General features: G+C 42.2%; 1 protein-coding gene across 1 annotated transcript in view; it reads left to right on the top strand.

Moving 5' to 3' along the window:
* Positions 1-24,199, top strand: part of Wdfy2 (WD repeat and FYVE domain containing 2) — a 128,422-nt gene that overhangs the window by 62,352 nt on the left and 41,871 nt on the right. The window contains exon 3 of the mRNA XM_057786281.1: positions 4,185-4,258. Coding sequence (XP_057642264.1) covers positions 4,185-4,258 — 74 coding nt within the window. The remainder of the gene's footprint in view (positions 1-4,184; positions 4,259-24,199) is intronic.

The following is a 24,199-nucleotide window of genomic DNA, read 5'->3' as shown; positions in this document are numbered from 1 at the left end:
TTGAAGTTTCCTATAAACAAGCTGGTATTGTGGGCAAAAGAGAAATTGGAATGCATATTCTTTCACTCCTCTCCTGGCGTGTCCATGCTATTGCTGCTAATTGCTGTCAGCTTACAGGCTGCCGAGCTGGGACCCTTCCTACCCACCTTGGTTAACTGTAGAGGGACCTTCCTCAGGGCCCAGGGTTGAGACTTCACTACAGCCATCCTTGTGTTCTAGGCTTCTAATGGGTACTATTTCAACCACCATATTCTCATTGTACTACAGACAAAATAACACATGAAAGTCACGGGTGTCCACGGTTGATATATTTTAGATTTACTTTACTAACTAGCTTTGTCACTCGTGGATTTAAGATAAAAGAAAGAAATAAAAGGAAGCTGAAGTGTCAGCTGGGGCAGCAGGTGGTGGAGATGTTTGTGTGAGGGGTTGAGTGTCACAGTTGGGCCTTTGTGTCAACTTCTCCTTTGGGAATAGAGGACAGGTAAACTCCCTTCACTGCCAGAGATACAGTGCCTAGGAGGTTGAGGGGTGAAAGCCTCAAGCAGGGAGGGCCGTTGGAGAGCCAGAAGCCGCTGTGGGATCTCTTTTCAGGCCAGGCACGTGGAATTTACATTAGCTCCTGAGTTTTTATGAATTTGTCCCCAAAACAAAACAGAAGACTGTTTTTTCCCCCAAAGATAATTACAAATACAAAGACACATCTTACAAATAACCTAGAAAAAAAAAAAAAAAAAGCTTGTTTTGTTGTCTGTCCAGCTCTTGCATTAGCTGTGAGGTTGTGGTCAGGCCACGCAGATCTTACACAGGTATAGCCACTGGACATCTGCTCAGCTAGCAAATGTGGGAACTTGAGCCCTTACTAGAACACTGATTTCAACCATCTGTTTTCCCAGAGCTAATTAAGGCCTAGTTGAGAGAGATCCTGATTGTGGTGGGCGGCATGAGCCTTCGCTAAGTTCTGAGTTGTGCATTTGTAGTCCCTGTCCATAAACACCTTCATCCACTGTCCTCAGCTTACATGTACCTCAATGTGAAATTCTCTGTGGCTATTTTTTTTTAAAAGGGAATAAGAGACAGTTCATTGTGGAGCCACTTTGAGTGGCCATGGCCCGAGAATGTAGATTTAGGTTACCCCAAATTCCATGTTCTATTGTGGAAGCAGTTTCATAAAGTTTTATGGTTTTACAGGACAAAGTCATAAAGCAAGCCAAGTTTAAAAACATTGGTGGGTACATCAGAGAGGCAGGTACAATGAGATGAGGGAAGCTTTTCTGTAGGCTCAAGATGCTATCTGAAGCTACTGGTCTGCTAAGTTAGTAGAGTCCAAAAGACTTCTATCCTTTAGTCACGGGGTGTTAGTTCCAACAGAGATGGGCAAGGAATGTCTGTCTTTGGGGCTAAAACAAGCCAAGATAAGGAGTCACTGTTCTGTTGTCAATCCGCCCGTACACACTTAAATTTGTAAAAGATAAATTGCGGGCATCAATATAATAAATATTGTTCAATTTAAAAGTTATAGGGCGTTTTAGGTATTAAGTCAAGAAACACCAATACTTAAGGTATAAACGACCATGAATATTGTTGTAATTAGAGATTAATCCCCTTTGTCTAATTTGCATAAAAAGAATAAATTCAAATCTATGGGTATTCCTAGTTAGAAGAAATTAAAGTTAAATTAGAAACTATTTGTTTTTTGTATTAGCCAAATTACACTGTGTAACAAGAATATGTGCACGTGTGTGCTTATAAAGACAATGAAAAAATCTTGACTCTTTCGAGCATTAGGGTTTATTTATTTATTTATTTATTGGCTTTTGTTTTGGTTTTTCGAGACAGAGTTTCTCTGTAGCTTTGGAGCCTGTCCTGGTACTAGCTCTTGTAAACCAGGCTGGCCTTAAACTCAGAAATCCTCTTACCTCTGCCTCCCGAGTGCTGGGATTAAAGGCGTGCACCACCACTGCCCAGCTTTTGTTTTTGTTTGTTTGGTTTTTGTTAAATATTTATTTATTTATTATGTATACAATATTCTGTCTGTGTGTATGACTGCAGGTCAGAAGAGGGCACCAGACCTCATTACAGATGGTTGTGAGCCACCATGTGGTTGCTGGGAATTGAACTCAGGACCTTTAGAAGAGCAGGGAATGCTCTTAACCTCTGAGCCATCTCTCCAGCCCTTGTTTTTGTTTTTTGATACAGGGCTTCTTTGTGTAACCTTGGCTGTCCTTATCCAAATTTATGAATATAACATTCAATTTTGTAGCTTAATGAAATCTTTTTTTTTTTTTTTTTTTTTTTTTTTTTTCGAGAAAGGGTTTCTCTGTAGCTTTGGAGCCTGTCCTGGAACTGCCTTTGTAGACCAGGCTGGCCTCGAACTCACAGAGATCCGCCTGCCTCTGCCTCCCGAGTGCTGGGATTAAGGGCGTGCGCCACCACCGCCCAGCGCTTAATGAAATCTTATGACTCTAACAAATGTTGTTTTATATAAACAATTAGCATTTTAAGGTTTTTAAAACATTTAATATACCTAAAGATATTATGTAATAGGTTTTAAGATGTTTTAAGGGTACCCAGATTTATAAAGTAATATGTATTTATTAGGCCTTAATATTTAATCATAATATTTAAATTCAAAGATGTACACACATATGCCGGGTGGTGGTGGCGCACACAATTAATCCCAGCACTCAGGAGGCAGAGGCAGGTGGATCTTTGTGAGTTTGAGGCCAGCCTAGTCTACAAAAGCTAGTTCCAGGACCAGCTCCAAAGCTACAGAGAAACTGTCTCAAAAAACAAAAACAAAAGATGTACAGTTTAACTGTATATACCAGAAACTAATAATAATAATTTTAGTACAGAAAAAACATAAATTTTAAAAAGAGGAACTGAAGTGGCCGTAGTTTGTTCGAAAAATCTGACACAAATTAACATGAAAACAAAAAAACTTACAAGAACAATTATAGACACATATGACACCATTGCATGGAATTAGGTGCACTCAGTTTAGAAAAGAAAAGGGCAGAAAGTTCATCTCTATTTCTTTTAAGATGAGAGAAGGGCTTATTAATACAAAGGATCAAAGTAAAGTTAGTCATATAGACTTAAGGTTCCTGCTGTCTTTAAATGGCTTAGGGGACTTTTATTTTCCTAATACAGAGACCCACAAGTGGACAAAGTGCAGAGAGTGAGAGACTTTAAGAGAACACTTTTTATTCTTAATACCACCGCACAGTGAAGTAACTCTTATGTTAGTTTTCTCAGGCTGCTATAAGGAAGTACTACCAAGTGAGTCACTTCAACAGCATGGCTGTCTGTCTTGCCTCCCAGCTCTGGAGACTGAGATCTCTGGGGAGGGGGTCCTGTGCAACTCTTGCTCCTTCTGAGTGCTGTGAGGGAGCCTGAGCTTCACTCCCGTCTGACTTCTGGTGGCCTCCTGGGCTCAGCCTTAGCTCTGGCTGCACCCTCACATGCTGTTCTTGCTGTGTGCATGTCTGTCTAATTCTGCTCTTTCAAAGACTTCAGTGATGCTGCATCTTTGCTAATTAAACCACAGCTCACTTAAAATAAAACCACTGTGTACCACCATAGATTTCTGTGTTTTATTTGCATTTAAACTGAGTTCTCTTTTAGCTTCATATAAAGAAAATGACCCCACAAGTATTTTCAACACTGGTAGCTTCCATTATACTTCTTGAACACTCAGAGTAAAACCCCCCAGTAGTTCATTTGCTCCATAAATTCTGAACCAATATACTTTTCAGCACTGGTGTGTGTATTTGAATGTCTAGCAGTGGAGGGTAAAATCTTTCTGTTTTCTCTCCAGCTCAGAAGACATTGCTTTCTTCTGTTTAAGTTGGGATTTGAGTGGGATTAAGAGAGTGGTGGCCAAAGGTTTACACAGCACAAAGTAGAGTCAGTCTTATGGCCAGCACAAGCCAAGACTCCAGCCTTTAGGATTTGCCATGTCTGAGAATGTCTTTCTTGTGTATTCATTAAAAAGGCATCTTAAAAACTAGGTGTTTAGTTGCAAAATTGCTGTTTTTCCTTTGTTGCGAGTGTGGTTTAAGCGGACTGTTTCAGGAGACAATGGGATGAACCTAGCCACACACTTAGCTCATTAGACACCCCTGAATCGATGAGAATCATTGTTTTGTTAATTTCATCAACATGTTCATTTCTTTCAGCTCCATGTTCATGCATGTCTTTTAACCCGGAAACAAGAAGACTGTCCATAGGTCTAGACAATGGTACAATCTCAGTAAGTACAAATAAGTAAGATTTCCAGTTGAAATACTTGCCCTCTTGTGGAGTGTTATGAACTGTGATAACAAGTTATCTAATAGTTTTTTCAAGTATACAGTCATTTTCTGGCTAAGCGAGTGCCTGGAGCACAGTAAGTTGTGGTGAGGGGGGAGTTCTGTGCCAGGAGAGGCTATCTTTACTTATGTGCCGTGGCTCAGCATGCCCTGCTGCTTTGCTGGATGCTAGGCTATGGACCTTAGCAGGCAAAGACAGTAGCTGTGTGTGTCTGCATCAGTGAGACGGAGTGGACTTGCTGTATTGTGATACTGAGCTTACACCGGCTGTGACATCTGAGTGTTGGCAACAGACACACAAGGGAAATGCTTTCTTTTCCATCTGCGTGTCTGATCTCGTGTTTTGATACTCTGTGTTCTCTTGACTTTTTCTTGTTGTCTCAGCTCTGTTGTAACGGGAATAGAAAGCTGTAAACTTGAATGAACTTGTGAAGAAAGTACAGATAAAGGTTTTGGAACTAGATCCGGATCAATATTAGGCCCACTGGTTATAGGACTTGAGAGAACTGAAGTGCTTAAGGGTTGAACATTTAGGTTTTATCATCTTGTTTCTTACTGACTTTCATCTAGAATATTGACTGGTAGCAAGTGTGATCTGGCCGTTTCTTTATTGAATAAGTTATTCAAGCCGGGTGTGGCGGCATATACCTTTAGTCTCAGTGTTCACAAGGCAGAGGCAGGCAGATCTCTGAGTTCAAGGCCAGCCTGGTCCAAGGAACAAGTTCCAGGACAGCCCAGGGCTACAGAGAGAGAAACCCTGTTTTGACAAAAACAGAAGATGATCCAGGGCCCTGGGCGAGAGAAGCTCTGCCTGGGCACTTGTGAGCTGAAAGCCCTACACTGACATGCTGTGAACATTGTGACCCAGGTGCTGGGCAGGTGGTGGTGTTCCAGTGCTGTGGATTTTATAACCTGGGTACTGGGCGGGTGGTGTGAGCTGAAAGTCCTACACTGAGATGTTATGAACCTTGTAACCCAGGTACTGGGCAGGTGGTGGTATTTCAGGCAAAGCCTGGAATATGGAAAATATTGTGATCAAGCCCAGCATGGGGGACATAGCAGGATCTGCTAGAGAAAGGGGTAAGGAGGAGGGAGAGGAGAAAATGGAAGAGATAGGGAGAAGGGAGCCGAGTGTTGGCAGAACTGGGGATAGGAAGAAAAGGGTAGACTTGTCCTCTGTGCCACCGTGCTATGGTAGGGGACATCAAAGAATCTAAGAACCTGTCCTTCAAGGTAGTTGAAGGTGTATTTGTCAGTATCAGACTATAAGATCATATTTTATTTAATAGCCTGACTTAAAATTTATACATGATAGAATATAAGCCTCTGCCTGCAGTCTTATCTCAGCTCTTACAAATGTTAGAGGTGTGTTTGGATACTTCTTAACCTCAAAGTAGTTGTTTTCCCGCCTTTAAGGAATATTGATAGTATTACTAAACATAAGTCAGTTTATCAACAATATTTATGGGACTTCTCTAATGCCGTTACTTGGTAGGATTTTCAAATTGCATTTGTGGTTCTGTAAACTGCTCCATAGGAAAACAGAGATTATGTACTGGTCCTTGTTAGCTTTCAGGAGGGCCACTCTTTAAATGAGAATTTTGTATGTGATAAATTTATTTTAATATTTGTTATTTTAATCTTATGTGTGTATTTTGCTTACATGTATGTATTTCATCACATGTGTGTCTGATGCCTGCAGAGGCCAGAAGAGAGCATCAGATTCCTTATAGGAGGTTGTGAGCTGCCGTGTGCATGCTGGGAACTGATCCTGGGCTGTCTACAAGAGCAACAGATACCACCACAAGAGATGTTGTCTGCTGAATCATCGCTCTAACATCAGTTATTTTTAAAATATTAAAGAAGCAACTGGACTGCTTAGTGAACTGGAAAAGATGAGCTGAGAATCACGTGTTGCCCACCAGTTCATCAAATTATGTACAGAGCATTCACTGTCTCTGGAAAGTCTTGGATCTGTGTTACATATGAGTGGTTCTTTGTACTTTTGAAATCAGTATAGATAGTTAATTGGCATGGACAGATTTGACTCTAGAAGCAATTTATGGATAGGTGTAGCTATTTATTCTATGGAAGAAGGGAAACTACTGAATCATTAGTTCTCTTAGTCAATGGAACTTCTAGGTAACAGGACGTCAGTCAGGGTCAGGCCTCGTTTGCTTCTCTGGCTATTTACCACAGTGTCAAGATGCCAAACCACCTTCCTCTAAAGGACTGAGGGTTCTGGCTCACGTGAGAACTCCCTTAGAAGTGCCTCCTTTGTCTCATTGAGGAAAATTAATTGCCCGTCCTACTGATTTATATTTGAAGCCTTATAAAATTCTCATATGTTAGGGAAAGATAAACTGAGAGACCAGCATGTTTAAGATTCAAGTTTCTCATCACTGTAATAATAGATTTCTTGCTTTAAAAATTTGCTTAGAATCTTGTCAGTTTAGTGGTTTATTCTCTAGACACAGGAAATCCTTTTTTGAGACAGTATGTTTGAATCATGATTAAATTCTAAAACAAGGTGAGGATAAAGCCAGAAAGTAAATCCTTATTTTACCTAGCCAATCCCATATCAGTGCACAGTGGGTCAGAGATGAAGACTAAATATCCGTTTGTAGACAGAGGCTGCTTGTTAGTTTCCCAGCTGCCCTGTAAAGTTGCAGGGCATCTTTCTCCCTCGGCAGCTATATGGTGTCTCCCTGACTCCGCCTTCTTTCAGCATTCAGTTTAGTTTTCCCATCTAGCTCTATTCTGTCCTGCCCATTGGCCAAAACAGCTTTATTCATTAGCCAATGGTTCACAGCATACAGAGGGGACTCCCACATCACCCTTTGGCCACTGGACCAAGAGTGGAGAGGAGACAAGCAACAAAATAAGTGGGAATGCTTGGGAGACATTAGCAGTGGGAAGGATGGGGGCAGTTCTGAACAGAAGGGAAAGACAAGTATCGCTTGGCTGTGGGGGACAGGGAAAGAAAGCATTTTATTCTTTCTCCTGAAGTGATGACCTACAGAAGCTGCAGGTGGGGAGGCTCTGTTTTCACCTATCCTTTCACTGTTTCAAAATAGCTCAGAACCTTGCTCACCAACCCAGGCTGCAGCACTCTAACCACCTTTTAAGATGTTGTCAGAGGTTGTATTTTACATTTATTTTATGTTATTTCATGCAGATTGTTTCTGGACCCCAACATTAAAATCAGTCACTTGTAATGCTTAGTCGGGTTCCTGTGTTATTGTTATTCATTTTTGTTTTATTAAAAGGTTTTTTAAAAAAATCTGTCTATTCTATTAAAGAATTGAGTAATTTCAGATGTAGTTGACAACTAAACAGGTGGATAATTTATAATTAATGGGGAGGAAGTGTCAACAGAGAAATAGTTTCTACACAAGGAGTTTTCACTAATCCTGCTGAATAATGGTTATACGATACTTATATAACATGTATATGTATTTATCTATATAAAATATATCTTCTTCACCAAACTGTTACAAATTCAACATTTATATTTTCTTTAATTCTTTAAGAGTTTTTAAACAAGTACTGTTTTTATAGTACATGCTTTAAAAATTATACTTATTTATGTATTTATTTTGTGGGGATGTTTGCTCCATAGCTTGAGTTTTGAGATCAATGACCTTGTGGGAGTTAGTTCTTCTCTTCCACTGTATGGGATACTGGAGATCAAACTCAAGTAATCAGGCTTGGCAGCAAGTGCCTTTGCCCCCTGAGCCATCTCTCTGTCCCTCAAACAGATTCTTAAAACAATATGAAAATTACCTTGGAGTCAGATGTGGTGTCACCCACCCATAATCACATTTGGGAAATGGTAGCGGTATTATAATCAGTAGTTCAGGGTTACCCTTGCTATATAGTGAATTAGAGATCAGCCTTGATTCTGTGTATCTGTCTCTAAAACAAACAACCCAACAAAACAAAAGCCAACAAGAAAACACCTCTGAAGGTTATGTTAGAGGAAGTTTGGCTCAGACAAGAAGAAAGCATTAATCTATGTTATTGTTATTACTGTGTAAAAATAAATGTAATTGATCATATATGGCTTTACTGTTTGGATCATGGTTTTCCTACATATGTGTGTATATACTTTGTATGACAATCAGAGGTTAAGGTTGCATGTTTTCCTCAATCACTTTCCACCTTATATTTTGAGACAGAGTCTCTCACTGAACCTGGAGCTCACCAATTAGAGTAGCCTGACTGACTAGCAAGTCCTAGGGACCCTCTTGTCTCTGCCTCTCTAGCGTTGGGATTTTATGTGTGTGCTGCCTTTTTTTGGGGGGGGGGGCAAGTACTATTGGTGTCAAAGTACGTCCTGACCCATCTCCCTGACCCCACCATATTCTTACTTCATCACTTTTTGTTAGTTGACATGGGTTGAGGAAATAAAGGAATAAGAATTAGAAATTTATCAGATATATCCCCTGTATAAGACACTAAGCATCGGCACCCTGCTTCATCCCTGCCTCACATTAACCCTGCGGTGTGGGCAGTATTCCTCATGTCTCAGGTGCAGAGAATGAAGCCTGGAGAGCGTACATGTTTTACCCAGCTCAGAAGCGGCTACTGACATGGGGAGTCTGTCAGTGGACCTGGGAGTCATTTTCTCAGTTTGTGAGTCTGTCTCCTTCCCAGTCTGTGAAAGCTTCCAGTTTGTGTTGAAATAGTTCCTTGGAACACCATGATGCATTGCTGCATGTGAGGTGAAAAAAGAGAAAGAATTTGAGCTCATCTCACCAGGCATGAGCATCGAGTTCTGCGCTGTGCTGTGATGTTAATGTCCTCTCAGCTGACACGTGAGCAGGTTGTGTTTATATGGTTAGCTTAGGCCTATAGATGCCCACCCAGACTCCACTTCTTGGAATCACCAGACTTGTATTAAGGAATCAAGTAGAAAATCTAAGTAAGATTGGAGTTTTGCTTACTCAGAGGTTGCTCTTAACATTTGCAAAGCTGAGAGGGAGGGAGGGCAACATGAATGGACACCAGGGCTCAATAAGTAGAAGCAGAATGTGCTCTTGACAGTTTGAGGGAACTTAAAGCATCTTTGTCTTAATGCAGCTGAAAATCTCATAAATTTTGGCCTTCTTGCATATACTGTTCTGAAGAGATTCATAATTTGCAAGTTAAATGAACAGCTTCCTGAAAATGTCACTGTTTTCTTCTGTTTCATTAGTGGTATTCTTCAGGTGGCCCAGCTTGACGTTGTGTCACATGATGGGGCTCACAGTGGTGTATGTTTTCACGGAAACCCCAGGGACAGAATCTGTTTTCCCTGTAACAGGAGATACCCAGGTGGACTTTTGAGCCTTCAGAGGCTTCAGGGAAAAGAAGGTAGTTGCCTTAGGAAAGGGCATTTCTTTTTCAAGTGAAAGAGAAAAATCATGCCTTTGGAAATAACAGTACTTAGCATCCTTTAAAAGGGACCGGACATCATTGAAGATGTCGTCACCCCAAGGCCAGTGTCTCACTGCACTGAGAGTACACAGGACAGTGCACTGTTTGTAGTGACCCATATTGCAGCAGTCCCTTGTCTGCATCTGGTTCTGCAGTTTCAGTTACCCACAGACAGCCATGGTCTGAGACAGTAAGCAGAAATTCCAGAAATAAATGACTCCCAAGTTTAAGTAATCATTCTATCTTAGTTGTAATTGTTAATCTCTTATTGTGCTTAATTTATAAATAAAACTTTATCTTAAGTTCATAAGTGTATATAGGAAACAAAACAGTTCTGTAGGGTTCAAATCAAAGCACTCTCATAGGCATCCATTGGTGGTCTTGGAAGGCAGGCATCCTGTATAGGTAGGAAAGAGAACTGACCCTTCCTGTGGGAGCAAGATGAGTCATGACCAGCAGTAATACTCCGGGTATTAACATCTAGCCTCCTTTGCTAGGGCTGTCAGAACAAAGCATCACTAATTGGATGGCTTTAAACAACAGAATGCATTTTCTCAGTTTCAGAAACTAGACATAGAAATCAAGATGTTAGCAAGGCTGTGCTCATTCTGAAGCTGGCAAGGGAGGCTCCTTCCTTGCTTTTTCCTGGCCTCTTGGACTAGCTGGCAGAGCTCCGTGTTCTGTGGCTTGTACATTTCACCGCGCTTGTACTAACCTGTGTCCTGATGTCATTTCCCATCTGTGTATTTGTCTTACAGGATGCCAGGCATTGAGCTTAGTCATCGCTAATCCAGTGTGGCTTCATCTTAACTTGTTACATCTTCACATCTCAACCTACTCTGTTTCTGAATAAGGTCAGGTGAATTTGTGATTCAGCTCAGTTCATCTACAGTGTTCTCTTGCCGTGTTCTTACAGAGTTGCTCTACGTGAGACATGATTTATGAAGAAATAGCCAAAGATGTTAGAGAGGATGAGCCAAAATTCCTCTTGGGACAGAGAAAGATCAAAATTGGAAAGAGCATTCATTCTTCTGCAACTAACGCTGCCCTCCTCTAGATAAGTGGCACATTGGGTAGGTCACAGGTCAGGACAGTGTGGCTGAGCTGGCCTCCCTGACCCTGGATAGATTTTCCAAGTATTGTTCCAGGCGGATTTCTTCTTCCCATAAGGGCAGTCCGACTCCTAGGAGTTGTGTACAGCGTTTATTAGGGCATTGGGAGCATTTGGCCAGCACTTACATGTTTAGTCATTGTTTTTAAAAGAGGATGGAAGAATTTGACCATTTATCCTAACAAGATGCTTTGAGTAGATCCTGATCGTTAGTGCTTGCCAGGGAGTATTATGAGCCTACATGGACTCCACCCCACCCCACCACACCTATGTGGTGAGGTCACGCTGTGCGGTACTGACTGGCAGCCGGGAGGAAAGCTTTCCCGCTGTGTCCAAGTGTGCAGTGAGCCCACAAGTGCTGAAGGAGTCTTTTGAACTCTTCTCCCAGCTCAGCCGCAGCACTGTTCTAGCTGGCAGGTGAGACTGCTCTCTGGGGTTTCTAGTTTGACTCTGTCTAGGAATAAAGCCTTAATTCTGAGAGCCAAAGATGGTTCTAAAGGAAGCCCCCAGAAGTCTTGTGTTCACAGAAGTGTGGAGCTGGGGTCTTCAGGGGCTTCCTTCAGAGTGGTGGTTCTTGCAGTTACTGATGCTGCCTGATGGTGATTAGTCATCCCAGTTCCTTCCACCACAAGCCATTGTCAGGGCTGGTGAGATGGCCAGCTGGAGGACTCTTTGACACCTGTCATCATGACCTGGGCTTGAGTCCTGAGACCCACGTGGTAGAAGAAGAGAACTGGCACCCACAAGTTAGTTGTCTCTGACCTCCAAACAAGGCACAAACACGCACCCATGTGTTTACAAGCACATGTACTGCCCCAATAAATAAACAAACACCATTTATGAGTTTTGTTTTGTTTTTTAAACATGTAGAGTCGCTGAACTTTCAGGTGAGCTCTTTCCAACATAAAGATAGCCATATTCTCCTGCACTTGTGCTGAGTTATAGTGACCTTAGCACAGGTTTTAGAGCTTCACTCAAGAGGAAATGGTTCTAAGGCGCCGACACACCGGAGGCTTACTATTCCCCAAGGAGGGTTTTTAATCAAAGAAAACTGGCGGTTACTGTACCTTTGGCATTTGTGTGGGTGATGGACTCTTTTGGAACCTCTCAAGACCATACTGTCTTTCCTAATGTTTTGGTCACCCATGTAGCCCCTTCACATTTTGTTTAGTGCCTTAGTGTTGATGTGAATCTTGGTGGAGCAGTAGTGAGTGAATTTAATATCAACAACGTTCTTTGACCAGAGATTGTTTTCTAGTACCTGCATTGTAATTGGGGATTTTTTATTTGTTTGGATTTTAGGGGAGGCAAAATCTTACCATATGACTGAATGTGGCCTCAAAGTCTTGATCCTCCCACCTCAGATTCCTGAATGTTGGGCCACCATACTACTCTGTGGCTGTAGATTTTTAGAAAACCTTTGTTTGAGACAGGTTCTCACGCAGTCCAGGCTGGCCTTGAACTTGCTCTGCATCTGAAGATGGCTCTGACCTCCTCCAGTGTCTGCCTCCTGAGTGCCAGGATTACAGGCATGTATGACCAACCAACACCTGGCTCAGAAGACCTTCTTGACCCATTTTTAAGACTGATTCTGTAGCATGAATACTTACAGGAGCACCCCAGATTGTCTCGTAAATTAGGTTAGAAGGAGGCCCTATAGTGTTCAGGATGAGTTAAAACAAATTACAGTATGTGCGGGAGTTCAGTTAGCCAGGCACCACAGCTCACCTGTGTTTCAGCAAGGCAATGGCAAAGAAATGAAGAGTAGGCCAGGCACTTTCTCCTCCTCATCTTAAGACTGCACCCTAATGATTCTTCCTCCCTTGGTTATTTCCCGTTGACTTGGAGATTCTTAGAAACAAGAACTGAAACAGTTGTAACTCTCAGCTGCTTCCCTCCTTATGTTCTCACTTCTCAAAAGAGTTCTTTACAGTCACCGTGGTAGAGTTCCTCACTTGGAACTTGTCTTAGGGTTTCTGTTACTGTGGTGAAACACCATGCCCAGAGAGCAAGTTGGGAAGGAAAGGGTTTATTTGGCTGACACTTGCATATTGTACTCCACCATTGAAGGAAGTCAGGACAGGAACTCAACCAGGCCAGGAACCTGGAGGCAGGAACTGATGCAGAATCCATGGAAGAATGCTGCTTACTGGCTTGCTCCCCATGGCTTGCTCAGCCTGCTTTCTTATAGAATGGGGACCACCAATGGTAATACCCACAATCAACTAATCCCCCCCCCATCGATCTAATTACAATGCCTGCTGGCTTATCTACAGCCCGATCTTATGGTGCATTTTCTCAGTTGAAGTTCCCTCTTCTCAGATGACTTTAGCTGTGTCAAGTCGATATAAAACCATCCAGCACAAAATTCAAACCACTGCAGTTGGCCTTCTAAGACCACCAGCCTGCTCGGATTACTGCTACTGAAGGCCATGTGGACCCACAGCGTCTGACCACAGCAGCAGTGCTTGCTGCTTCTCTCTGAAACTGGCTCTGTCGGGTCCTGCCTTCTCACGCTCTGCTCCCTGCAGTATGTAATAGCATTACTTATGGTTTCAGCAACGGCCTCTTTGTACATCCTTAAGGTCTGCTGGTTTTCTTCTGTCCTCCAGCTCTGGTCCAGTATTGGAGTCAGTCCACTTTTGCTCTCAGCCTTGGTTCTTTTCTCTCTGTACAGCCTCATCTACACCATGACTTCATTTGCTGTGCATTTGGCAGAGAGCTTTGTGTTTCTGTCTAGACTGTACTCTGGGGTTCTGACTTTCTTCCTAATGTTTCTTATTGAATGTTCCAAATGAACTCCAAACTTACCAAGTCTAAAATAAAGCTCATTCTATCACATGCCTGTCCCCAGTGCGCCTATTACAGTGACTGAGGCCCCTGTGTTGCGTGCACAAGCCAAGGGTCTTCTCCCTCTTCTTACTTGGTCTTTCTCTAGTCTCTCACTTAACTGATTTCCCCTACTTATCAGCTTCCTTTGCCCTCACTTCTCTTCTCCCCCTTCTCATTCTTATCCTCCCTCCCACCATCCCTTTATTCTTGTCTTCTCTCTCTTACCTTCTTTAGCTGTCCCTCTCACTGGCCCCCTCATATTTATTCTGACCAACTTTGTTTTCTATATTAGGACTAAAACGATCTTTATAGAGATGAGTTTTTAATCACCTTTAATGGCTTTCCCTGGTGCTTAGGAGACAGGGAAAATGTATTCAGATAGCCATTGTAACCCTGAAGATCTGGCTCTACCCACACTACAGCCTTGATTTGTACCATGCCCTTTTTCTCAGTATTTCGCCGCACACACAGCCTTGGTTTGTGCTGTGCCCTCTTTCTCAGTATTTCACCGTAGCAGTCTAGTTCCCATTTCTCACTTCATGTTTTTTCATGGGGTAAGGACCGAGCCACCCTAGCACCCAGGACTCTTTAACTTTAAATGCTTTGTCAATACTCAGATCAATAAGTAAGATAATGAATGCATGGATGAATGAATGAATGTAAGGTTGTTGAGTTGATATACAGTGGTTTGGAACTCAGGCTCTGGATCTAACTGCCTGACTTTAGTCCCAGCTCTTCCTCCTGCTGCTGCTCTGTCATACTGCACAAGATGCTTTGCTCTCTGCCTCCGTCTTCAGTGGGAATGGTGATTGTATTCATTTTGTATAGTTTGTGTCAGGATGACACACGGAAAACTCCTAGAACAGCCTGTGCGTAGCACAGATAAATATTAGCTGCTGCCAATGTTATTGGCGGCGGCAGCAGTCTGTAGCCAGTATCCATGAACCTTCAAAAGCCATGTTAAGTGGATTTAGGAGGCCATGTCCGGGGAAGAAATGCCTTAGTGGAAGCATCGTTTGTCTTTGCTGAGTCATCACAGTAATGCTCCTGTAATTTACAAAATGTAAGCCACCAAAAACTGTATTTTTCTCTAGATGTATTTAAGATATTGCCATTTCATCTTCATCATCCTCAAAAAGAGGGTGGAGGGGCTAGGCAGTTGGCTTAGTTGGCACATTGCTTGCCCAAGGAACTGAGTTAGAATCCCAAGCACTTGGATAAAAAGCCAGATGTCATGACATGCCCCTGTAATCCTAGTGTAGGGAAGGCAGAGATAGGAGCATCTTTGGAGATTGTTGGCCAGCTATTACTGCCAAATCAGTGAGCTCCAGGTTCAGCGAGTGACCCAAGGTCAAGGTGAGTGGGTGTAGTGTATATGCACATATTTGTGTGTGAGAGCGGGTGTGCAGTCTCCTGTGAGTATGAAGACAGAGATTAATGTTGGGGATCTTCCTCAAATGTTCTATGAAGGTTTTGGACCTGTTTGACTGAATAACTTGTTGGCAGGGTTGAATGTGCATTTCCTGTCTCTACATCCTGTGCTGGAGTTACAGGCGAGCTACTACATCCACTGACTTTTACATGGATTCTGGGAGCTGAGCTCACAACACAACACGTGTGTTACCCGCTGAGTCATCTCCACAGACTCCTACAGTAGTTTTCAACAATAGGAATCAATTTTCTTTACTATACCCCTCAAATAAAGGAATATTCTCTGTAGACATAAGGCGCTTCATTAGTTTTCACATGGAGTTCATCTCGTGGAGAAATTAGAGCCATGCCAGTTTTCTCCTGTCGCTGTTCGCAGCCCAGCTGGTGTGGTTAATCACCTGTGAAGCCATTCCTCTCTCTAGTACCTCGACAGCAGCAGAACCACGGATCATATCTCCAAAGAGTCCCCTGACACTTGTTCTGTGCTGTGAAGCTTCAGAACTCACTAGAACCAGAATATGGGAGGGGGCAGTCATTCTTTCATTGCAGAGTGGCTGTCAGCTGGTTTTGATCCCGGACAAGTCATGAGGGCTTACATCATCAGAAGGGAATGGTGTCACGTCTGCCCTGGTCTCTGGGGTTCAGTGCTGGGCTGTAGAGTGACCCAGAGTGTTGTAATTAGGGTAGGTTTTCTTTCCAAGGCGTGTTGTTCTTGCCATTTATGTACCCTCCCAACACACGCTAGAATGTGGATCTATGCTCTACACCACTCATCTCCAGCTCCTCCGCATTACAGATGGAGGAACAGCTGTTCTCCCAGTTGCCAGGGAGTGCTGTACATTTTCATGTTCTAGCAGTATTAGACTTTATCTTAGAGAAGATTAAAGAGAACTGCTCACCAAATTGATGCAAAGACCAGCATGACTTTCCACATCAGTAACCATCGCTTTAGAGAGAAGTCTAAAGCGTTAGAGCAAGTGTGGTGTAGTGGTGTCTGTAATTGCAGCTACTTTAGAGATTGGTGTGGGAGGAATCTCAGTTCAAGGCCAGCACGGACCCCGGACCCGGACTGATGCTGAAAAGGGTGAAGCTGGTGCTTTAGCCTTGAGCTTCCTGTTTGGGGTTGGGCCGGAAGGATGCCTATAGGATGCTATGTGGAGTGGAGTCATGGTTTGGTATTTAATACGGTTTTCAAGTCTCCTAGTCCCCTCCTGATTCTTCCATTTGGCACTCTGAGGTGATATTCCTGCTCTGTCTTGTTACTCTTCCCTGTGGCTTTACTGTCCAGTTCTTCCACTCCCTGGGACTGTGCTGTGTGCTGCCCTCCTGAGCCCCAGACTCTGGCTGCAGAAACTGACTGGACCGTCAACCTCAGTGTCTCAGAGACACTTTAGAGTTAGCCCTTTGTCCCTTGTTCCTCTACTAAATGACATCATGTAGTGCCCCAACCAGAAACATAAGGCACATCTTCCCTCAACCCCAGAACTGTCTAGTCTGTGTTCACTAGATTTAAATTTTTCCTATCCCTTACAGTTCTGGCTGTGGCCCACTGCAGTAACCCACTGGATTGCCCCTGTTGTTTGTTGACTCTTATCTCCTCTTTTCCCTCATATCCAAATTTATAGTTTAATTTTACCCCTCCTTAGGGTGTAAGTTCTCAACAACTCAGGAAGAACGAAGTTCAAAGTACTTTTTTACCCCTACTTGTCAATCTACCTATCAGAATTCTGCTACCCAGTATCAGATATGTGTGGTTCACATCCATCCCAGGAATTTGGAGCCTCATCTCTAAAATCAGATGCTAGCCCTCACCCCTGACCCTGCTCTCAGACCTCCCTAGGGCTTATCCTGCTTTTCAGACTTTTGCCCTGGAGACCCAGAGCAGCAAGAGGCCATCTGCACAGCGTGATTGGAAGGTTCTTAATTCACATTTCTACCTTAACGTTTATGTTTATTCCATTTATATCCTTTTTGTATTTATAAAACGATACATGGAGTCACTGAAAGTGTCTGAGAAATAAGAAGAATTTAATATGTGTTGTTCCTTTGTTTTCTCTTAGCATGAGTACCTTCAAAGCAGGGAACATATGCAGTGATATTTCCCATACTCTGTAGAGAGCATTGTGAAATTGGATTCTGAGTAATATTTTTTGAATGAATAAAAACCTAACCAAGCCCGGTACAGCCTTGGATCCCAACATGCAATAGACTGAGGCAGGAGGATCCAGAGTTCAAGGACTGCCTAGGCTACAAGCAAATGAACGAGCCAGCTACATTTGGTTCCATGCAGAAGCTCCCACTCCTTATACCCTCATTTTTTATTCTTTAAGGTTTAGTTTTATTTATATGTTTGTGTATATCTGTGCATGTGAGTATGGGTGCCCACAGAGGCCAGAAGAGGATCCAGATATCCAGGAACTGGAGTTCCAGGTATTTGAGAGCCACCCAGTGCTTTTTATAGATGATCAAACTAGAGTAAATGTATCACACGCTCCAACTACTAAGCCATTCCTCTAGCTCTGTATTTGTATTCCTATAATCTAGTCATTTCTTCCAAACAGTGTTTGTTGCCAGTTCTCTGGAGGGCAGAAGCCATTCTCTTCCTGTCTTCCCTCCCTGCTTACTAGCATTCCTGGGAGAAACCACTATGCCTCCTCCACTGCTGTCCCTCATCCGTGTGACATGAACAAGGTGGCTACATACATTTACTGTTGGCTGAGGAGAATCATACATGGAATTGTTGTGATGATTCTAGGAGTGACTCCCAGTCCTTTCCCAGTAATAATTCCTTGTATGACAGAAGTGGTTTTCATTTCAACAGTAGGTAAATTTTACTTTTTTGACAATTATTTTATCTGAAATTGAAAAGAATTCCTTTTTATACAATGATTCATCATCTTGAATTGAAAGTTATTTTTGTAAGCTTATCATTTTCAGACTAGTTTCTTTATTCCCTCCCCCATTTTTGTTGGTTTTGAGGGAGTATGGGATTGTGTGGTTATAACCCTGGCTGCCTAGAACTCTGTGTAGACTTACCTCACACATGTAGTGATCCTTCTTGTATTCTGGGGTCATAGAGGTCTGGTAAACTACTTTGCTTTTTGTGAGTGCTGTTTTATTAGTAAGACTTGATTTTATTTGTAATCTTGACTTAGTTGTTGTTACTTATATTTATGTCCATATTTATTTCATAAATAGTGTTCAGGACTGAAGGAGCTATGGACTTAAAGCCATAAAAAGATTCATAGCAAGTCAGAATGGACACCTTGGCTATAAGTAAATTGAGATGCAGGATATGATGTTTTTGCTGACCCAGGAAGTGAACATTGTAATCTTGAGGTTTGAGTCAAAAGTCATTGACTGTTCTAATTGTCAGCACTGACTAGGAAAAGTAAAACTATAGTAATGGGTTCTGTTCCCTTTTAAATTATTTGAGTGTCCTTTATTTGCACCCATTTTTATGTAATTGGACTTTGGGAAGCCTTGAATCTCCAGTTGAGAAGTCGTATTTCCTACTTTAGATAGTTGCTGGTGGATTATTTACATAGTAAAAGGTTAATATCTGTTACCCTTATTTATAGTAGCTCTCACAGAAAATAAATTTCATTTTTGTAAAGCATGCTACTATTTTGTGTCCTCCAAAATCTATTAGTATTAATAGAGAACTGCTCTGTCTGAATTGACACAGTCACAGCAGCATTTCTTTGCTGCCTCAGAGTCTGGAACCCCAGGACATCTAACACTTAAGAGAGGGAAATGGAATGCCTCTCATGAGCGGATCCTAAATGGAAACAATAGTCTTGCTGAGTTTTTATTGTAGCAATCATGACATCATTTAGAAACAGTTTTCACTTCCATGGGGCAGCTTTTTTTGTGTGTTTGGAATCATTTTCTCAAAAGTTTTGAGCCATTTTTAGAGCATCAGCAGCTAGCCTTTTGTGGTCTGAGTGAGAATTGTCCCCATTGCCACCTGTACTTGAATATTTGGTCCCCAGTTGGAGAAACTGTTTGGAAAGGATTCAGAGGTGTCTCCTTGTTGGAGGATGTGCACCACTGGAGGCGGGCTTTGAGACTGGTAAAGCCACTACCAACCCTGGTTTGCTTCCTCTGCCTTGCTGTTGTGTCTCAAGACGTATGCAATGTTGCTTTAGTGCCTGGCTGGCTGCCTGCTTGCTGCTGTGCTCCCTCAGTGATGGTCATGGACTCTTACCCTTTGAAACTAAGTCCCAAATTAAATGCTTTTTAAATAAATTGCCTTGGCCCTGATATTTTAGCACAGCAACACAAAGCAAACTAAGACACCTATATAGAGTAGTTTCTGATATTATTTCCTGCTCACTATTATAGCCTAACTTTTATTGTATCCAAATGTTATTTAAAATATCCATTCTCTTTCACTGACCATGAGAGTAATAGGGCTTGAACAGGGGCTTTCTTTGTGTAAATCGTAACGCGTCTGTGATTTTGGCCTTGAGATGGACATTCCCCTTTATTTGAACACTTTCCAAGGACATTCGTTCTTGACTCAGAAGTTGGTCTGGGTTTCTCGAATAGATGTGTGAGCCTTTGTCTCTTGACCTTCTCCTATCTTGAGCATCAATGTCTAGGCTTATTTTTCACTCAGCGGTGGGAAAAGCATAAAAACATTGCTGAGAGAGAAGATGATGGTAGATGATAAATCATGCACCAGGCAAGCCTCTGGGGAACAGCCAGACAGCTGAGCGCTGTAGAGAGATCTTGAAATTCCTAGTTTGCTGTTTTGTGTATGAACCAAAGTTTGTGGAAGAATTTATAAGAAAAAAGTATGTGTTATAGTTTTTCTTCACTCTGACAAAATACCCACGAATTAACCTAAAGGGAAGAAAGGTTTGCTTTGACTCTCAGGTTCAGAATTTTCCTTCTGTGGTCATTTGGGCCTGTGGTGGCACGGTATGTCACATAGGAGCACACGGTAGAAGGTCCTTGTTTACTTCATAGTGGCTCGGACACAAAAGACAGGAAGAGACTGGGCCCCAATATCCTATAGGAGGGCACACTACTTTCTCCCACTAAACTCCATCCCCTAAAAGTTCTAAGGATAATGATACCCTGAGACCAAGAAGACTTCAACACATGGGCCTTGGGCAACAGTGAAAATCCAGACAAGTAGTTTGTACTCCTGTTTCTTGTAGATGATGCTTTTGCTATGGAGAGATGGTCGGCTGCTGTTCCTGCACACGCCCACTTTGCTTTCCTTACCTTAGTCCAGTTGCTTCTGTGTGCCGTGGATCTGAGTAGCCAGGAATGTGATTAGAGGTTTCTTACACAGCTGAGAGGTTTGAAGCTAAAGCTTTTCCTTCCCTCCATCTCTTAAAATACCCTGGCCAGAAGGGTCCCTGAGTCTTTGTCAGGCACAGAAAAGGGCACCTCGCCTCTTGATTCCTGGGTGCAAGATACACGGTAGGCAGCAGAACCCCTTTTCATCATTGCAGACAGTCAGGAACAGCACAGCAAGCCAGCAGGGTCTGAAGTCAGGACTGAGCAGCTGAATCACTAAAGCCAGCCACTCCCCAACCGAGGTCAACGAAATGGAAGCTACTTTATGACAGTTATAAGACCTCGTCTTCTCACTCCCACTTCGTGACAGATGGACAGACTGAGCGAGGAAGCAGCATGAGGCTCCATCAGTCTTCTCTTCAGCCGGATGTTAATGAGACTTGTTAATATGCTAAACAGCACAACTATTGTCATGAAGTTTTGTTTTGAAAAAGTTCCACTTTTCATGGACTTTATTAATCAATTTGAACTTGTTATTAAATTGGCTTAATATTTTATAGCTTTGTCAGGTTTTATTTCTAGTATAACAAATATCAATTCATACAGCCTACATAAGTGAATGTCCTTCAGAGTCCTGAGTAGTTTTCAGATGCATGCAAGTTCCAGGGTACTGTTGTGAAGCCGGCAGACTGCAGCCTAAGAAGGGGAACTTAACCAAAGCAGCTCGCAGACCTCACACCAAGCCTGTCCACCTTTCTGAGTTCTTATTCAAAAAGTATAACTTTCCTTCGTTCTGTCTTTTTTGAATACCTGCCTAGAGCCAACACATGCTCTCCTCAACAGCTCGGCTTCCTCATTGCTCCTCCAAAGACCCTCCCTTTCCAGCACCTACTTGCCTAAAGCAGAATCCTTAATTCTTTTCCCTCCCCCCCACCCCCGTCTCCCAGCAACCATTGGGGGTTTCAGCTTACCTGCCCTGTTGCTTTTCTCTCAAGCTTTAATAAAAAGATTCTCAAGTTAGAGGGAAAAACAAACAATCTTAGAAGGTCACTTTTGGCATTATTATTCTAGGATTTGAAGTTTTATTTATGGACTTCTTGCGTACTGTTCTGATGAAGAGATGAAGGGGTAGAGGCTCACCCGTGCCCCTGGCGTTCCTCACACACTCCCATCAACATCTCCCTCCAGAGTGGTGTGTTTATGATCAGTGATGAGCTCACACTGATCTTGAAAAAGTCCACATACTCAGGTCTCATCTCAAAAATATAAGCAATATGAAACATCAAGCCAATATTTCACTTCCAAAATCCACTAGCTTTGTAGAAATGCTTGCCAGTGAGAATTACCTAGATGAACCCAGGACACAGAATTTAAAAGAACCATCATAAACTTCATTAAAAAAAAGTTGAAGGAATTTAAAGAAGATACAAGCAGCTCAGTGAAAATAAGGAGGAAAATTTAAGAATAAATACCTGAGCGATGCCCGAGAAAACACAAACATAAGACTGACGGAAGTGACAGACAGCCCAGAACTTGAGAGTGCAATTCAGTAATGAGATAGAGACATTGACAAGAACCCAGGCTGACACAAAGATGGAACTGGAGTTGAAAAACCCAAGTAGCTCAACTGGAAACCTAAAGGAAAGCAACAAGTCGAGTGACTCAAGCAGAAGGCAGATTAGGACTTGAAGAGAAAGTGGAGGAGCTAGACAAACTAGAAATCAAAACCGAAAGCACAGGGAAGGAACATGAGAGAAATGTGGGGTACCACACACAAATCAAACCTCAGTTAAGGTCATAGATGAAGGAGAAGCACCCCAAGTCAGTGGCAAGGACCAGCTTATCAAACTCTTGGTATGTGTCTCTCCTCCTTTCAGGAATGACATGTGCAGCACACTCCTTGTTTTAAATCTGGGGACTTCTTTGTGACCTTTTGCTAGGTAATGAAGCATAAGCCATTATTTTTCCCTTCATTCTTTATTAATGAGGGCTGAGTTCTTTATTTGGGTGTGATCTTGGTGACTGCTTTGTTTATTTTTCTGAGAATAAAACCTTCTTCTGGCATGTAACTATAGTTTTGTTTTCTTGATAAAAGTAGACTTATCATGTATTCAGTCAGAATGTCTTTGGTACACCACACACTTAACAAACAGTTGGTAGCTAATGACCTAATTTTAGATTCTGTTTTTAATTTGTGAGGTGGTGTTGGATTTTAAGAAGAGAGATTGTTGGCAGGCTTTCAAATAATGCAAGAAACTTAATTTAAAAATTTATTATTGTGTGTCTGATGTGTGTTTGAGGGGAAGGTTACATACATGCTGAAGGCAATTGATTTTTATCTTCTTATTTAACATGAATTCTGTGTTATAAATTAAGCTCACCAGCCATGCATGGCAGGGGCTTTTGCTGCTGGTCCATCTTGCTACCCAGTAGATTTTTAATGTGTAAGGTACTGTGGTTTCATCATCAGGAGTCTTACAGATCTGTTTCATTGATCCTTACAAAGCAAGTGAGGGGTGGACAGTGCTTAGAACTGTGTAATATCTCTTGACTGGTCACACAGAAGAGAGAGACAGAACAACTTGACAGTCCCAAGAACTTATGATGTGTAGGGTCCTAAGGATGACCAGAAACCAAAATGGTATGTTTAGTCCAGTGAAAAACACACTATACTGCCTACTTGCTTAGACTGACAAAAACTTATTAACAAATGAGAGTAGTTGAGGGAACTCGATATCACCAAACAAAAGCCGTGGCGTATTTGACAGATGTATTTCAAATGCAAATAAAAAGTGGCAACAGTTCTTGTGAAGCATTCAGCAGCGTTGTGATTGGCATGTGTCTACGCAAACATGGACTTTTTAATACTTTTTTTTAAAAATATTTATTTATTATGTATACAATATTCTTTCTGTGTGTATGCCTGAAGGCCAGAAGAGGGCACCAGACCTCATTATAGATGGTTGTGAGCCACCATGTGGTTGCTGGGAATTGAACTCAGGACCTTTGGAAGAGCAGGCAATGCTCTTAACCGCTGAGCCATTTCTCCAGCCCCGACTTTTTAATACTTTTTAAAATGACAGGACATGTTAACAACTTAAAAAAAAATACCATAGCCCAATTAAAGTAATTTTACCATCCGATTGACTGATTTCGCTAGGCTTGGCTTTAAGAGAAATTGAGAGACAAAGGAAAGCAAAACACTGGTTGGAGATGTTCAAAGCTGCTCAAGCCAGTTAAAGAGATTAAATAGAAAGATCCGAGTGTATTCCTCATGGAAGACATTTCAATTGAAGTTATTTTTATAAACAAAACTTTAAAATTATAGTGCTGAGGATATAGCCCAGTTGGCAGAGTGCTCGCACCTAGCATGCATGAGGGCCTGGCTTCCATCTGCAGCACTTTGTAAGCGGCATGTGTGCAAACGCGCAGTCTCAGCACTCTGGGTCACACAGGGAGTTTAAGGCTAGCCTGGGCTACTTGTGACCCTGCTTGAAAATTCCCCCCAAGTGCAATTTTAACTCAGGATACCACAATTGCTTTTTGTTTATCAGTGATTTTTCAATACAAAAGACCCAATAAGTAAAGTACAAAGGCAGGATATTGGGGAGGGAAAGGTTTTACTTATTAGAGTGGGTTACAAAGTCTGGTAGTCAGAACCTTTCTATACTTCAGTAAGAATATTACAGAATATGAGATGGCAGGGGCCACACTGTGTTCATTGCCTCGGGAGTTAAGTTACTGCTATCCAGATCTGCTGGGTTTACTGTTACAGTCTTAACCAAAGCCCAGAGGGCCTGTTTCCTCTGCCACTTTCTCACGTCTAGAAACA

This window comes from Chionomys nivalis, chromosome 12 (genome assembly GCF_950005125.1).
Source record: "Chionomys nivalis chromosome 12, mChiNiv1.1, whole genome shotgun sequence".
Taxonomy (NCBI): domain Eukaryota; kingdom Metazoa; phylum Chordata; class Mammalia; order Rodentia; family Cricetidae; genus Chionomys; species Chionomys nivalis.
Note: the sequence above shows the minus strand (reverse complement) of the source record. Positions and strands in the feature narration are given on the sequence as shown.